Consider the following 15,802-nt stretch of genomic DNA (forward strand, 5'->3'; position numbering starts at 1 on the left):
AATGACGTAATAGGATTGTTTCATCTGCTTTAAACTTCACGTGTGCAGAATCACGTTTACAAATACCTTGAAGGCCGATAATTTTTTATATTTATTTAACATATGAATTTATAAACATATCTTTTAAGCATGCCAATGTGATGGCAAAACCTTTGAAAATTTCCTGAAACTTTTACATAAGTGGTGAATGTTATTCACAAAAAATTACACTTCGAGGAGTTCAAGGTTTTCTTGATTTATGACGTCGTTTTAGGTTAACGCTGCTATTTGAAGAACGCAACGTTTGCGCATATGATGTTATTTTGCGGTAATGGACAACAATTAGGGCTGGTTGTTAGCTATTATTAACTTTACTTATGAAAACAAATTTTTGCACGGAAGGCGTAAATGTTTACTTCTATCTACTAATTACTCTTGGTAATTCTTCAGTGCTAAACTATAAATTCAGTATTTAAGCTTCTTGCGTCTTATTAACCTGAACGTTATAAAGTTCTGAAAATTTAAAGATAATGGCGACTACACCCATTAAAACACCAGTCAGCGTTGAGACGACTGCAGGCACAAAACCAACAAATCAATCGAAAAAGAATTTCCGAAACTTGCGCATTGAGGTTCCTAAGGCCCCAATCAGAGAATTTAATAGCTTATCAGTGGGCTCAGCGAATTATTATTCCACCGATGTTCATGTAAGTTTTGTTTTTTGTTTTCATTATATGCTTTTTTTTGTTTGAAGATTAGTTATTGGAACGACGAAACATTTTTTCTCGCAGATTCACAATTTATTCCATTGAACACTATTATCGTGTGGGTGGTTTTTATTCTTCTTTTAATCATTTTGTGAATAAGTAAGGCGCTTGCAATGGTTCCTTATTTTAACGACTATTGAAGTTACTGAGTTGAATTGTACTTGGAGTTAACCGTTTTGAATTCATTCAGAAAATGAGCCTTTTTATTAAATAGTTCGGATAAAAACAGGATTCTAAAAAATCATCAAAAATTATGTCAAATGTAAAGGGTCAATGTTTGATAAAGACCTTTATATATTCTGTTGAATGATAAATAAAATGGCCGCTAAGACTTTAGTTTTTTCATTAAGAAATATTTAAACGTTACTTATAGTTAACCGAATCAGTTTCGATAAGATATTTCCATATTACTCTTATTTTAAAAAAATAAAACTTCCACGTTGGTTGCCAATAACAAAATCAATTAGTAGTTTATTACATGATGAAAAGACAGTGTGCTTTGAAAATGAGGTGTAATTAAACTGTCGAATAGTGTAATTACAAGTATAAATACCTACTGGTAATAAAGTTCTGACAACTTCGCTTTTGTCGCCTAAATTGCTGATATTTTTAAAATGTGGAAAATTCACTGCCAATCTGTTTGAGAAAGCACTTTGTCATTCCATAATTATAAAGAAGAAATAAAATTAATGTAAAATAAATTATTGGCGAACTATTATAAAATTGTCATTGTGAGCAATCACTCAACGTTATCTGACGACCTTTTTCGAGTTTTAAAAGATTAATCATTTTAGGTAGAAACCAAAGATGTTCCTGGTAATTCTCCAACGACTGTCAAAAACGTGGATGATGAGGGAACATATGGAACACATTATCCTAACAGGATATTTGTTGGGCATCTACCTGGAAAGGTAAATAACACTTTATAAACTTTATGAACAGGATGAATATTTAAATGTTTACAATGATCTTTCTTTTTACCCAAGTTATTAATTTATTTACTTTTATCCAAGTTATTTTAATTTATTCACTTTTAGGCGAGTGCTACAGACTTGGCAAATTTTTTTTGCTCCTATGGAACGGTCTTAGAGGGGAAGATCGTATTGGATTCTTTTGGAAGATCTAGAAGGTTAGTAAATTGAATAAAAACAATTGTATTGAACATTTCGAACGTTTGAATAATAGGTACACACCCTTTGAATAGATTTCGGACAGGCAATTTCGGACAAGTATTGTCCGGATATGCGTCATGGTCTGAAAGCTGCATGGTTTGCAAAAATTAGTTTGCAAACGTAAGCCCATAAATTGTGACTTCGGAAATTTCTGGTTTTGACTTCAATTTCTTTGCATCAGGTTTGGCTTTGTGACTTTCGCATCTCACGATGACGTTGAGAATGTGCTATCGAAGAGCGACCTCTATCTAAAAGGGAAAAAAATTAATATCGGACCAGCTGTTAAAAAAATGGTAAGCAATATTAACTTTCTAATTAAAAAAAATTTTTTTTTTGATTTCAGATTTTTGCATTTTATAACTTATTTCATAAAAATAAAAATAAATGTAAAGATATGTTATTAAATTATAAAAAAAAATTTCAAAGAATTTGCTTTTTTTTTTTTTTTTTTTTTTGCTTTCTGGTTTTTATAGCGAATTATAACAAATTACAAATGAAAAAAATCGAAATTTCTGAAGTTTCATATAAATCTCTCTCACTGCGTTTAAAACAGCAAGTTTTTGGTTTATTATTTTTGAAAATTAAGTTTAACGAATTTTATTCGCATAACAATTAGCAATGTCATATGATTTTTGTGTCTAAGTATAAATTACTTTTACTTCAACTTATTTTAATTGGCTGATAAGGAAGTTTGTTTTTTATTCGTAATTTTTCCTTGTTAACTGAAAAGCAATTGATGATTAATTTCATTACTCTTTAGTTTGCTCCTGAATTCTCACCCCCCGCTACCCCTCAGGCATGTTCTTCTGAAGCTGATTCGCCTACTCCATCGAATGAATCATTAAGCGGAGAAAAGATAATAACAGTTCCTCCAGTAAACGAGAAAAAGGTTAGTTATGATTGGTAGCTTTTTTTCCTGAACGTAAATGTTTTTTTCCGAAAGTTCAGATTCTTCATATACAAATAAAAATGCTGTTTTAGGATGCTACTGGTTCACCTGTTCCACGTTTAAGTAACGTATGGCAAAAAGTTAACGTCAAACGTAAGACGGTAAGAGGGTTTCTTTTCTTTCTTTCTTTTTTTTTTAAACTTCTGTAACACAAGCTTGCATAAAGTATACGAATGATCGTAATGACAGCAGCATTTAATTTTTTAGTCGGGTAAATCTCTCACTCCTCGTACTCCGTGTTCTCCTGCTGTGGTATATTCTCAACAGCCATACAATATCCATTCTCAACAATTCATATCTCCTCCTCAAACAACCATACCTGCAATAAATTACCAGCAACCAATGATTTACCCCGTTTACACAATACCGTATGAGCAAGTGTTCAATTATCCAGTCTACCAGTACACAAACGGAGATGTAAACTCGTATGCCGCAGGTCAAAATTCGCATATGATTCAGCAGCCTCAACAGTTGCACACAGCTTCGATGTATTCCCCACAAATTGTTCCTCAACACCACGTGATGGCGTATCAAGTACCTAATGGTACCATGTATTTTACAAACAGAGGTCCAGTCGGTGTGATGTAACTCCACCAAAGAAAAACGAAATGCATTAAAAGAAAAATTTAATTTTTGAAACTTTACCTTCATTTTAGGAAGGAAAGGGAACGAGCGCATGCTCCTCACCTGTTAAGTTTTTATGTGCTGTATTTTAGTTTTTAATAGTTCAACGGAACTTTTTTATAAAGTTTATATTTTTATAAATTGTTTTTTTTTGAGTTTAGTTCTTGGATATGAAGTAGAAAATGAGTTGTTTTTTTTGTATTTCATATTTATCTATTTCATATTTATCTCTCCGTAGAAATTACTTTGAAGTTTGATTTTTAAAAGTCTATTAAAAAACCCTACCTGTCAGTTATTTTTAACATTTAAATATGTTTTAACGTTTATTTGTAATGTGTTGAAAAAAGAGAATAAAGATTTCATATGTGAATTGAGTATTTGTAATGTGTTTAAAAAAGAGAATAAAAATTTCATGCTAATTAAGTATTTGTAAATTTGTTTTCCAAAAAAATAATGTAGATAACAGGAATTATGGTAATACAACAGGCATGAGGAAAAAAACGCGGTAATACCATCATCGCAGAAACAGGTTTGCAGTGATTGGTGCAATGTTTGATCCGTTGTCATAAAAGCTTGTTAATCGTGGTTCGAAAAGCTCACAGTTAAGTTGATGGAAACACCTAAAAATAATTAAGTTTCTTGTGATTTAAATATCGGTTCCCAATAAGTGATCTTGTTGATGGGTAGTTCCATGTCAATTTCACCAGGCCATGTTACCATCTATTACAGTTTGAGTTTTTAGAATTCCGAAAGAAACAATTACGACTAAAAAAACAGCACAATGAAATCATTAAGTTTCAATGTGTTGATTTTAGTTTTCTTTTTTTTTTTTCAAACTCTTAAGGTGAGTTTCCACTCATCCGTTATAGCTACGCACAGTGCAGTGGAGCATACTTCAAGACCATGGTAGACATCTTAAACAAATTTTTTTTTTGATAATGAACAGGGACCATTTCCCGATTCCAAAAACGTATTAAACAAAATCATCCATTGGGGGCTTTTTGAGAAATTAGTTATTTTAGATTTTTGAGAGGTTGCGTGTAAGGGTCTGCGTCTCGTTATTTTTTTGAATCGAGACGAGACGAGACGATCCTAAAAGCTTTGTCCCGATTAGCGACAAATATCGAGACAATTTTCAATTTTCAGTCGAAATCCGGGACGATACCGAGACGAGACGAGATGTCCCTGACAAAAAGGAGCTTTACAATTTCCCGGAATTTACATCTTTTTAACGAGACATAACGAGACATAACGAGATATGCTAGTTAATCTTTAATGTGAAATTTAATTAATGAATTTCTGACACAATTACCATTATTTATTTCAGCTGCTATTATTGATATTGTTATACCATCTACATAAACACAGCTTTATAAAAGTTAATGGTAGCAACTGAAATCAGAGGGAAAAAAATATTTTTGGGATAGTATTTAACTTTTTCCACTAAAATATCGTGTAAGAAGTGGATAAATATATGTCCAAGGGCTAAGTTTCTGATCATTTAATATTGTTTACCGCCGAGGACAGTATTCACTTCTAATGCAAGAGTTTGTTTTACACTCATATTTAAGGGAAAGATTTTATCCAAAGTGTCTTCAACTTTTTTGATCTATAAAACGTTTGACTTTTTTTAAAAAGTGTACTTTTTGCAGAGACTAACAAGAGAGCATGATGTTCAATACCTAGTTCTTTTATTTTTTCTCTTTTCCTTTGCTCTCTAAGGACCACCCATTTTTTATGGGGTTTTCAAGAACCAAAATGGCTACTTTTATTGGTCATAAGATTTTCTTGAAGCCATTGGTCTTCTTTTTCTATAAAAGAATCATAATTTCTACCACAATGTTTTAGTTTTTTTCTTCACTTTTGAAATAAATCTATCTAAAGTAGCATTAATTTATGTTCTATTTACTAATTTCTTTAGTTTTATTTGATTTCGTTAAGTAAATCCTTCCAAAATGGTAATTTATCCACTCCTAATTCACGTATATTCGGGATAAGATCTAACCTTTTTGTTGTTGTTGTTTTTAAAATCATTAATATATATCAGAAACATTTTTAAGTACTCTATATCATTTTTCACTTTACACTGTTTAACATTTTATGTTATAACTTCTTTGACAATTATCACATGACGTTCCCTATAATGTTTAAGTAAATAACGTTACTTGTATATTATACAGGAAATATTGAAGTTGTTAAGTAATGCTATTTCAAATATCTAGCACCTCTTGAATAGTAAATCATTATTCAAATTAAAACATTTAAACAAATTTCTAAGTAGTATATGATGATAAAAATGTTTCTTGAAACTATATTTGATATGTTGAAACAAGTCATACAAGTAAAAAACTCAAATTCAAGATACAAGTAAAAAACTCAAATTCAAAAAATATACATATAGTTACAAGATTATCTTCAAAGTAAATATAGACTTTAACTTAAATTAAAAGTTCTCCATTTTTACAAAATAAAAGTCTCTAATTTTTTAGATTTCTTTGAAAATAATATTAAAATTCTTAACTTCTTTTAACCATAAAATGTAAAATATAAGTTTTATTAAAAAACTGTTTTTACTTTTTAAATAAATGATCATTCTAATTTAATATTATTTAAAAAAGAGCACTATATTTACCAAAAAACTGTGAGGGTTTTAGTGCCATTTTTTTGCTGTTTTGAGTCACTGTGCGTCATTTCTGGCTGGCAAAACAAACTTGGTTGGCAAAAAATTTTCTTCACTGCGAAAGCGCGAGTAAGATATCTAGTTAATATTAAGGGTCTGCGTCTCGTTATTTTTTTTCCAGGAAACTTCTCGACTCGTTACGCTTTTCCCGGTTCATTTCAAGAAAACGATTCCGAGACGCAGACCCTTAGTTAATATAATTGATCTGTCTCGTAACGTTTCGTTATTATCCGGGACACAGTTTTTAAATTCCGAGAAAAAAATTATGTCCCGATCACTGTTGTAAAAAATGACCAAAAACTTTGAGCTGACCCGAGAAAACTGCTTTGATAGGGTGAAACTACAATGTTTCCTGACTCCAAAAATGTAAAATTTGAAATCTAACTATTTCGTCCGAGAAAATAATTTCGATTTTTAGTTTTTAGTACTTTGCACAATAGGGCGAAATGACAGCTTTTCAAATTTTGCATTTTTACAGCATTCAAAAACTCTTCAAAATAAGCATTTATTACTCCAAAACATATCTGTCTAAAATTCACTTGAATAATAGTTTATTCTGACACAACTGATATAGTTTTTCATTAACAAGATGGAAATAATAAACACTTTCTTAAATAATTCTTTTAGTTATTCTAAGCCAAAACACAAAAACAACCTCTTGATTCTAAACACATAAAGAGCAAATGGTACATAAAATAAATTCTTCTCAATATTTGATTCTTCACAAATGCTTGCTGTTGTAGTCCACAACACATGAAAGAAGCCTCTTTGCATACTCAGGATGATTGCGGTCTCTTTTGTATCTCTGCCAATGTGAGCTGAAATTATGATGCATTGATTCTGTTGTCTGCTCACTAAAGATCCCCAAGGGAGCCCTTTTGATCTCAATGAATTGCTTCACATGGAAGAAAACAGCATGAACTTTTGGAGTCACACTGATGTTCATGATTGCCAAATATGAGTCTCTGAAGCGATCAATTTTTTCAGAAAAGTCATCCTCCAGAACCATACCAAAACATGCTGTCACTACAGACTTAAACTTTCGAAGGGCATCAATGATTCCAAAGACTTGAAAAGCAGACTCAGTCTCTGCAATTCTTTGAAGGAGGTCAAGATTGCTGAGAAGCTTGTGACAGGCATTCCCTGCAAACTGCCCACCATGGTATGGTTCTTGTTGAATGTGGAGAGCTGAGGGCCACTTGACAACATTGGGCCAAACTTCTGTCATGGCTTTGTACATGTGATTGACCACACCAAGGAGAAGACGGAGTTCCATTGGTGGTATGAGCTCCAAGATGAGTTTGTTTTCAGAACCAGATAGCAAAGGCTCATGCACTACATTGCCAAAAGATCTTGCCTTTTTGATATCACCACCAGACTTAGCAAACTCTTGATAACAGGCAACAAGTGAGCCTAGTGTCCTCAAAGATCCTGATTGAGAAAGATGCTTTGATTCTGTGTTGCACCAAGAGCAAGGGTGAGTACTTGCATGGCTCTGAAGGCCACAAAGGATGTTGGCAAGTTTCATGTCGCATGAGACAACAAAGTTGACTTTGTCTAACTTGATTAAAGACAAGATCTGCCTCACATTTTCAAGGTTTTCTGGTAGTCCTTCTGATAAAGCCACAAGCATTTGACGCTTTACACTACTGTCTTTGGCAGTCCTCTGAGTTAAAAGTTTTTTCCGTGGTGGTGACCTTGAATCACAGTGAGAATCCAACTCCATGATGCCAAGAGAAACTTTCAGAAATCCTCCACCTCCATCAATTCCCAACTTGACAATATGATTCTGGAAAACTCTTCGAGAAAGCAGGACTTCATTCAAAAGCTCGGCAAGATCCTTGCAATGCACAACCACAAAGTCAGTGGAGTTACTCTCTGATAAAACTTGGATGCTGGTTTGAGTAAAAAACTCAGACAACTGTTTGCCAATGGCTTCAAACTTAGCTAGAAAACTAGTCTCCACAATCTTGGTGTCACTGACTCTGTTGATGGTTGATGCCAATTTCTTCATGCCAAGGTTGGACAGTCCTGTGTTTAGCTGAACTTGTACAAGATCTTCAGTTTTGGTGCTGGGTTCAGGAAAAAGAGCTCTTGCACTTGAGCTTCCTAAAAATGAAATTATATTAACACTTTTTGTAATTTTAAGTTTTAAAATTAAAGGTATTCCCTCTGAACCTGCCATCTTTATATGTATATGTAAAAGTATCACCTGTTTTAACTCTAAGTGGTGGGCCGCCTTTAGGATGCGATATTTTGGCAGTACCACCAGATGTAGAAGGTTTAGTAGAGATGACTTGAGTAGCTATTTACTCTGCAGCGAGTGGATCAGCTGTAGCTAGCTGCTTGAGATTCTCTCTAAAAGTGAATGGAGTGCACTGATGTGGCAGACCTCTTCCAACTAGACTCAAAAATCACCACATCTTTGAGGGGTACAATCTTCCACAGGTTTAGAATAGTCCACTGGGCTCTTCTCATTCAACTTCAAATGTCCAACTTGACAAATAAGACAGTTGCAACCTTGATCTCTTGTTGGTGGTCTAACTTTTATAGATGAGAAAGGAAACAAAGGTGGCAGGTTAACACCTTTTCCTTCATCTTTTCTCCGAAGAATTGTTCGACATGAGTCACAAATGCCTCTTGGCACTCTGGTATCAGTCAAATCAAGACTTGTATGGTAATGCTTGAGGATCTTTTCAACAAGGAACTGTGTCAACTCTCGAGAGCACTTCTTCAGACACAAGACACAGACAGACTTCCGACAATCTTCATGATTTTTTGAAAAATTTGGCATTTTGAAATTTTTCTCACACAACTGATAAGTTAAACACTTTAAATAAACATGTTCACTGCCAATTCCCGGAATTTTTAGCTTGTTTACAATTTTGATGCAAAACTTAAAACAAACATGTTCACTGCCTATTCCCGGAATTTTTAGCTTATTTACAATTTTGATGCAACAAAATGTTTATAATATAGTTCAACCATGAAATTGTAGGCAAAATTTTATCTTCTGAGTTAAAATAAATACAAATTATACTTGCTATATAGACTGTTATGTTTTAGAGTAATAAATGCTAATTTTGGAGAGTTTTTGAATGCTGTAAAAATGCAAAATTTGAAAAGCTGTCATTTTGCCCTATTGTGCAAAGTACTAAAAACTAAAAATCAAAATTGTTTTCTTGGACGAAATAGTTAGATTTCAAATTTTACATTTTTGGAGTCAGGAAACATTGTAGTTTCACCCTGTCAAAGCGGTTTTCTCGTGTCAGCTCAAAGTAGTTTTTGGTCATTTTTTACAACAGTGCGATTTATAACTTTATTCCGGGATAATTGTTTCCTTTGTCTCGTTATTTTTTTCCGGGAAATTTCTCGTCTAATTACGCGTTTCCCGGTTCATTTCGAGAAAACGATTCCGAGACGCAGACCCTTAGTTGCGTGATAAAAAAAAAATCACATGAAGTCTGATTTTGACGTTTTTTGTGTCAAAATGACCGTCTTTTAAAATCAAGAAGGTTTGTTTTTCTTCAACAATACTATCCGAGGTCGTATTCACTGTCAAATTGTCTTATACACAAGAAACATGATGAATCCTTATAATGAACCATTTCTTTTCATTTCCGAAAAAATGTATAACTTTTTTTTTATCTAAAACATATTTTTAGAGTCAATTTGGTATTTTTGGTTTAGTTAGGAGGTATGTTAGGTTTTAGAAATGTGTCAATAAATTAAAAAATTAAAGGAGTTGCAAAAAATTAAATTCATTAGATCAAAAATGTTTAAAGTTATAAGCAACAGTTGCTTTTTTCAGAGCTGTAAGATAATTTGGGCTATGCTGCCCAACTTTTTTCTAACAGAAAGGCCTGGGTATTCAATCAGCCAAGTATATAAAAATTTTACGAGGCTTCAACAAAATAGTTCAAGGGTGTTTTGGCAAATCTGTTAGCCCTACATATATTGACGACATAAAGGATTTCTCCTCAAGCTACGGGACCTGGGAGCCACAGTACCTTTAAAAGTACACATAGTAAAACAACATTTTGAGGAGTTCATCAAAATGAAGAGAGGAAAGTTTGGTAAGATTTCTACATTGTTTATTTAGTAAACTTAATAATATTGAATATAAATACAATACAATACATTTAATTTTTGATTTGTCAATCCTATTTCCTTATACAAGATATATATGATGTTTAGGATTAGGTTATTGGACAGAGGAGGCCTTGGAGTCTATTCATCAAGACTTCAAGCAGTTTTGGGAAAGTCAAAAAGTTGGGCAGCATAGCCCAAATTATCTTACAGCACTGAAAAAAGCAACTGTTGCTTTTAACTTTAAACATTTTTGATCTAATGAATTTAATTTTTTGCAACTCCTTTAATTTTTTAATTTATTGACACATTTCTAAAACCTAACATACCTCCTAACTAAACCAAAAATACCAAATTGACTCTAAAAATATGTTTTAGATAAAAAAAGGTTACACATTTTTTCGGAAATGAAAAGAAATGGTTCATTTTAAGGATTCATCATGTTTCTTGTGTATAAGACAATTTGACAGTGAATACGACCTCGGATAGTATTGTTGAAGAAAAACAAACCTTCTTGATTTTAAAAGACGGTCATTTTGACACAAAAAACGTCAAAATCAGACTTCATGTGATTTTTTTCATCACACAACCTCTCAAAAATCTAAAATAACTAATTTCTCAAAAAGCCCCCAATGGATGATTTTGTTTAATACGTTTTTGGAATCGGGAAATGGTCCCTGTTCATTATCAAAAAAAAAATTTGTTTAAGATGTCTACCATGGTCTTGAAGTATGCTCCACTGCACTGTGTATGGGAAAGGGAAAGGGATGGGAATGTTAATCACGTGAGCATGCGCAGCTTTAAATCTAATTTGAAAATTAATCACTGCGCATGCTCGCGTGATTACTTTTCTCATCCCTTTCCCTTTCCCATAGCTAAAACGGATGAGTGGAAACTCACCTTTAAACGTAAAACACCCTGATAAACTTAAGCTTTCAGTTGCTCCTTTAAAGCTGAATATATATTTAGAGATGTTGGGCTGAACAAAAAGTAAATAGTATTATTGCTGAACTGATAAAAAACGTCTTGTATTTGAGATTGTCTGACTTTTTAAAAAGCGAACTTTAATATTTGGTCACTTAAAGGTCTTTGCTAGCTAGCATATGCTGGTAATCTTTTTAAAACCCCTCTCTTTCGTCTGCTTACAGTTTTTTTTTTATTTGTGTTAAAAAATGTTCAATCTGCATCATATAATCACGTGATCATAAAATTGAAATCAATTTCATGATCACAAAGATTTATGAAATTTATGTATATGTTATTTATGAAATTTATGTATATGTTATTTTAAATTATGTTTATGCTATTTTATATACAATTTATGTATATTTTATTCATGAAATTTATGTTTTATATTGTGCAGCACAACCATCTGAATAATAATTTATCTTAGCGGATGATAAGTTTAAACTTTATACACAAAACAAGTGTCATGGTCAATCGTCTTCGAAAATAAAGCAGAAATTTTTTTTGTTCTAGTTAACACTCTTTATGCAAGTAATAAAGTGCTACTTGATGCAAAGTGCATCCATTACTTTTTATCCTACTACTGGTAAATTTGAATTTCATCTTGAATGTCTTTTTCAAAATCAAGTAACGATGTACAAAATTTCGAGGGCATCCTGTTGAGTTTTTCTAGCGGCAGTCAATGTATTTGCAGCTTTCACAACCTGTGCATTCTTGACTTGCTGCACTTGAAAGTCCTGAAAGTGCCGTGACAATACGCCTCAATGACTGTCAAAGCCAGTCAACTTTACAAGGAAATTATTAGCAAAAAAGCAAGAGAATGAAACGAAAATTTACTGAATCTTTCAACTCACGCACCACAATTTGATTAATAGACATCAAGCAAGGACCCAAAAATACGCGAGTATATGTTTGTCACAGGCGGTGTATTTAGATATTGGTACTTCACATTAAATTGAAAGCCAAAAAAAAGAGACAGCAAGCGGTCGCTTTTTTTTTTTTGATTTTTACGGCATGTTAGCAGCAAACCCTCATATATCTAATGCTGAGGATAAAAATACATAATCTTTGGCGAGTGCCATTGCTGCTGATTTATTGTTAAATGGATTTCTTTAAATTGTATTATACATCTTTCATCAATTGTAGTCATAAAACGGAGCAAGTGTTTATATATTATCAGGTATAAATACAGCTACGACTTTACGGGCTTATGCGAAAACAGAAGGCCCTAGAGGATGTTATTTCTGTAGTTGAAAAAATAGATTTCAGTGACTATAATATGGAGGCAATTTTAGACCTGTTTGGTTTTATGTTGTGAGACTCAACTAATGGTTCTGAAACACTCGTGCGTATTTCAAATGCATCGCTTTTATCTCCACAAACAAATGCAACCGAATTTGTGTAAATATGAGACTCCACCATGTGATGCAAGAGCATTTGAATGCATTGGAAAATTATTTCAATAATTGATCGAGCACAAAAAAATTCTTCATATTTGCTTCAGCGGGGGGGGGGGGGGGGGGGGGGGGGGGGGCGCTTCATTGGTGATTAATAATGTATTTAGTTTTACGCATCCAAGAAAGCTTCATTTATTTGGCGCCATCCGCACATAACTTTGTCTAAACAGAAACCGCTAATGGATGGAGTGCCACAACCACAATATCTTTTATCGCATAGACCTTTACTTGATAAATACTCGCAGACTGTGTATGGAGACGTGAATTCAGATATCTTTATGTAATCACTTTGCAATCTTCTTTGTAATTTAACATAGTTTGTATCAATACTGAGTGTATGCTCTGAGCTACACCATAGTGATGTATAATTTTTTCATTTAGAGAAATAGATGCGCATAAATATATACCAAGTGTTTTAATAAGTTACATACTTAATAGATCCGATAGTAGCTGAAGCGTTGTCTTATCTCAAAGAACTACTTTGAGAAGGAGTGATCTCACTTGATGAGCGGAGAAAAGAGATTGCCTAGTTGAGAGTAGTACTCGCGCAAGCAATTGGACTTAGTTTCAAACCTAAACCAGCTCCGCTGGCAAAAGTGCTGTAGCAGCAAAGAGCAAATAAGTTGGTACAACAGATGCTAGCTAAGGCTAATTGGACTTCTACTAAAGATGCATGGCTCGGGGTTCTTATGAATGCATGTAAACCATTTATTGCAAGCTAAAGCTACCTAAATCTTTGTCTAGTCTCTCATCATTGTTCGCGGGTCCAACTTAAATAATTGATGTATAAGCGTCTCAAAGTGAAAGAGAAATATGTTGTACAATGGTAGAGAATATATAATTGATTTAGCATCTTCGTAAACGAACCAGGTTGGAATATTAATCAAGCAGTACTTTTTACAAATTCATCATAAAAAAGATGACTACTATTTTCTGAAAATTCGCTTCTACACTTTATCCTAGCTTTTTTTTAATTTATAACTTAAGTGATAAACTTTTTTTTTATTTTTGTTCGCTGGAACAACATCTATTTTGTTTTACAAAAACTTTCCTTGTTATTGTTGTTGATTGAGATTGTTGTATTTATATTTATAATTGTTGTATTTAAAAATATTTTACCATAGATAAAATCAAAGAAACCAATTGAATCCCGGAAGTTTTTTTGAGAGAATGATAAATCATCATTTCTGTTAAAGTTCACCTTTCCTGTTGTAAATTGCTAATAAATAAACTGTGACAAACTCTGATTATCTTGGTTTTTATGAGTCATTCTCACTTGGATTTTTTCAGTCATTTTTCATTTTCATACAGTACTTTGTATATGTTAACAAATCAGTAAAAAAAAAAAAAAAAACCCAGACGACAATGTAGAAAAGATTACATGAAGTACTTTAATGACAGTCACATCCGTTTCAATAATTTTCGTTGTCATTTCTGGATTGAGAAAAAAACTTCTTCCTGCTGTATGACGATTGTTAGATGCACCAGACTAGGCGGCTAGTCATTTCTAATTTATGTAAAAGTAAATTAAAATAATGTTGCAAAATCTTGTTTTGTTTAAAAAACTAATTAAAAATTAATTAAAAATTAGTAAATTGACAGTAGAGAATCGAGCAGTATAAGAATACAGAGAACAATAACCTGTTTCCCATGAATTATGATTTCAAAGTCACTGCTCATTAGCCAAATGAATTTCCTCGCATTCAAATGCTACTGTCTCAAGAGTCTTTTAGTCAATTTCATGTGTCAAGAATTTTCAATTTTTACATTTGATGTTCTTCTAAAGGAACGTTCGGTTTTAATATTTGGTATTCCACGAAGTCTTTTCCCCCTGAAAAGATTTTTTTTCAACGAAAATATTGTGCGCGAAGTTGTTGTTTTTCTTTTGTTTTTTTTTTTTTTCTTCTTCTGATATTCCGGAACGAATCCACAACTTTCTGGTTTAAGGTTTTTGTTTATGCGTCCAATTGGACAAAACCCTTAGTTAGAAATTTCTTTTCTGAAAATCCGGGAGGATGAAAATGTACATTTAAGGAAAGCCAATGAACACCTCACCCAACCACCAGACACCTATACACGCACACACACCCATACACGCACACACACCCATACACGCACCGGCAAAGTTTGTTTAACTTTGTGAATCAAATTTAATCGAATGAATAAAAAATATTCGGTAAACTTCGATACGAAGTTTACCGAATATTCGGTCTTCAAATTTACAATTTGCTCTTCAACAAAATTCAGATTTGAACATTTATTAAACAAATATTACACTAATGTTAGTATTCAATAGCCTTCAGTTTATTTTTTGGTGTGAATTATAACTTAATATTCGTTCAACTTCATTACCCAAAATTTAACGAATAATGCTATTCGCTATTCAGTACAAATTGAAGCCAAGGGCAAGTATTCGTTCAGCTTCGGTCTCGATTTTTAAAGAAAATGCTAATTGGGTTTCAAAAACACAATTCTTGGGTGCTTACGGACCCCCCCCCCCCCCCATGGTTTCAAATATACTCTTGCTTATGATATACAGTCCCTGACCAAATATAATAAAACAAGACCTTCCTTAACTATTTAGCAAATTTTATCGTTTGCATTAAACCTAAGTAAAAGTAAAAATGCTTATTTTTTCTTATAAAAAACATTAAAAAAATATAGTATTTAAAAAAAGCACACTGGTAACTAAAAAAAAAAATTTACCAGTATTTAGTTATTTTTTTGAAACTTTTTATTGTACTATGCGTGACATATTTATAATGCAGTTAAGAGCCATTTTTCAAAATGAGTTGTGGTTACAGTCAAAAAGAATTTGTTTGTACGTGTGTATTAGTGACCTATTTTGAAATTTTAATTTTTACAAAAATCTCCACTTTGTTTCTTTTTACAAAAAATCTCCACTTTGTTTCTTTTGGATTTTGATTTTGGAGACATGTCTGTCCATTCAAACAAAGACATCCTCTTATCAAACAGAAACGTCTGACAGGAATTTGCTGTGTGCTGCACGAACATTTTAGGTTCATTATAACGAACCACTTGTTGATAATTTTCTAGGAAATCACAAATCAATTATCCATTTCGGCTCTTGTCTTCCATAAGCTCACACGACGTTTTTC

General features: G+C 32.6%; 2 protein-coding genes across 2 annotated transcripts; one reads left to right on the forward strand and one right to left on the reverse strand.

Annotated features, from left to right (window-relative positions):
* Positions 1-371: 371 nt before the first annotated feature.
* LOC145189321 (uncharacterized) lies at positions 372-3,858 on the forward strand. The gene is made up of 7 exons (XM_090087924.1): positions 372-686; positions 1,541-1,657; positions 1,784-1,875; positions 2,100-2,211; positions 2,679-2,807; positions 2,900-2,968; positions 3,075-3,858. The coding sequence occupies exons 1-7, from the start codon at positions 510-512 to the stop codon at positions 3,453-3,455; spliced, it is 1,077 nt and encodes a 358-aa protein (XP_089944050.1). The 5' UTR covers positions 372-509; the 3' UTR covers positions 3,456-3,858.
* Positions 3,859-6,703: 2,845 nt separating this feature from the next.
* Positions 6,704-8,366, reverse strand: LOC149888091 (uncharacterized). The gene has a single exon (XM_090086546.1). It carries the CDS (start codon positions 8,354-8,356, stop codon positions 6,893-6,895), a length of 1,464 nt encoding a protein of 487 aa, XP_089942672.1. The 5' UTR covers positions 8,357-8,366; the 3' UTR covers positions 6,704-6,892.
* Positions 8,367-15,802: the final 7,436 nt, after the last annotated feature.

This window comes from Hydra viridissima, unplaced genomic scaffold (genome assembly GCF_058129835.1).
Source record: "Hydra viridissima isolate aposymbiotic clone 2 unplaced genomic scaffold, HvirCarnegie_v1 scaffold_5, whole genome shotgun sequence".
Lineage (NCBI taxonomy): Eukaryota > Metazoa > Cnidaria > Hydrozoa > Anthoathecata > Hydridae > Hydra > Hydra viridissima.

Bases quoted from the DNA above. Each gene is read 5' to 3' on its own strand.
- LOC145189321 (XM_090087924.1), top strand. From the start codon at position 510: ATGGCGACTACACCCATTAAAACACCAGTCAGCGTTGAGACGACTGCA. The intron at 1,876-2,099 runs GTTAGTAAATTG...TCTTTGCATCAG, and splicing joins TCTTTTGGAAGATCTAGAAG to GTTTGGCTTTGTGACTTTCG. The intron at 2,212-2,678 runs GTAAGCAATATT...ATTACTCTTTAG, and splicing joins GACCAGCTGTTAAAAAAATG to TTTGCTCCTGAATTCTCACC.
- LOC149888091 (XM_090086546.1), bottom strand. From the start codon at position 8,356: ATGGCAGGTTCAGAGGGAATACCTTTAATTTTAAAACTTAAAATTACA.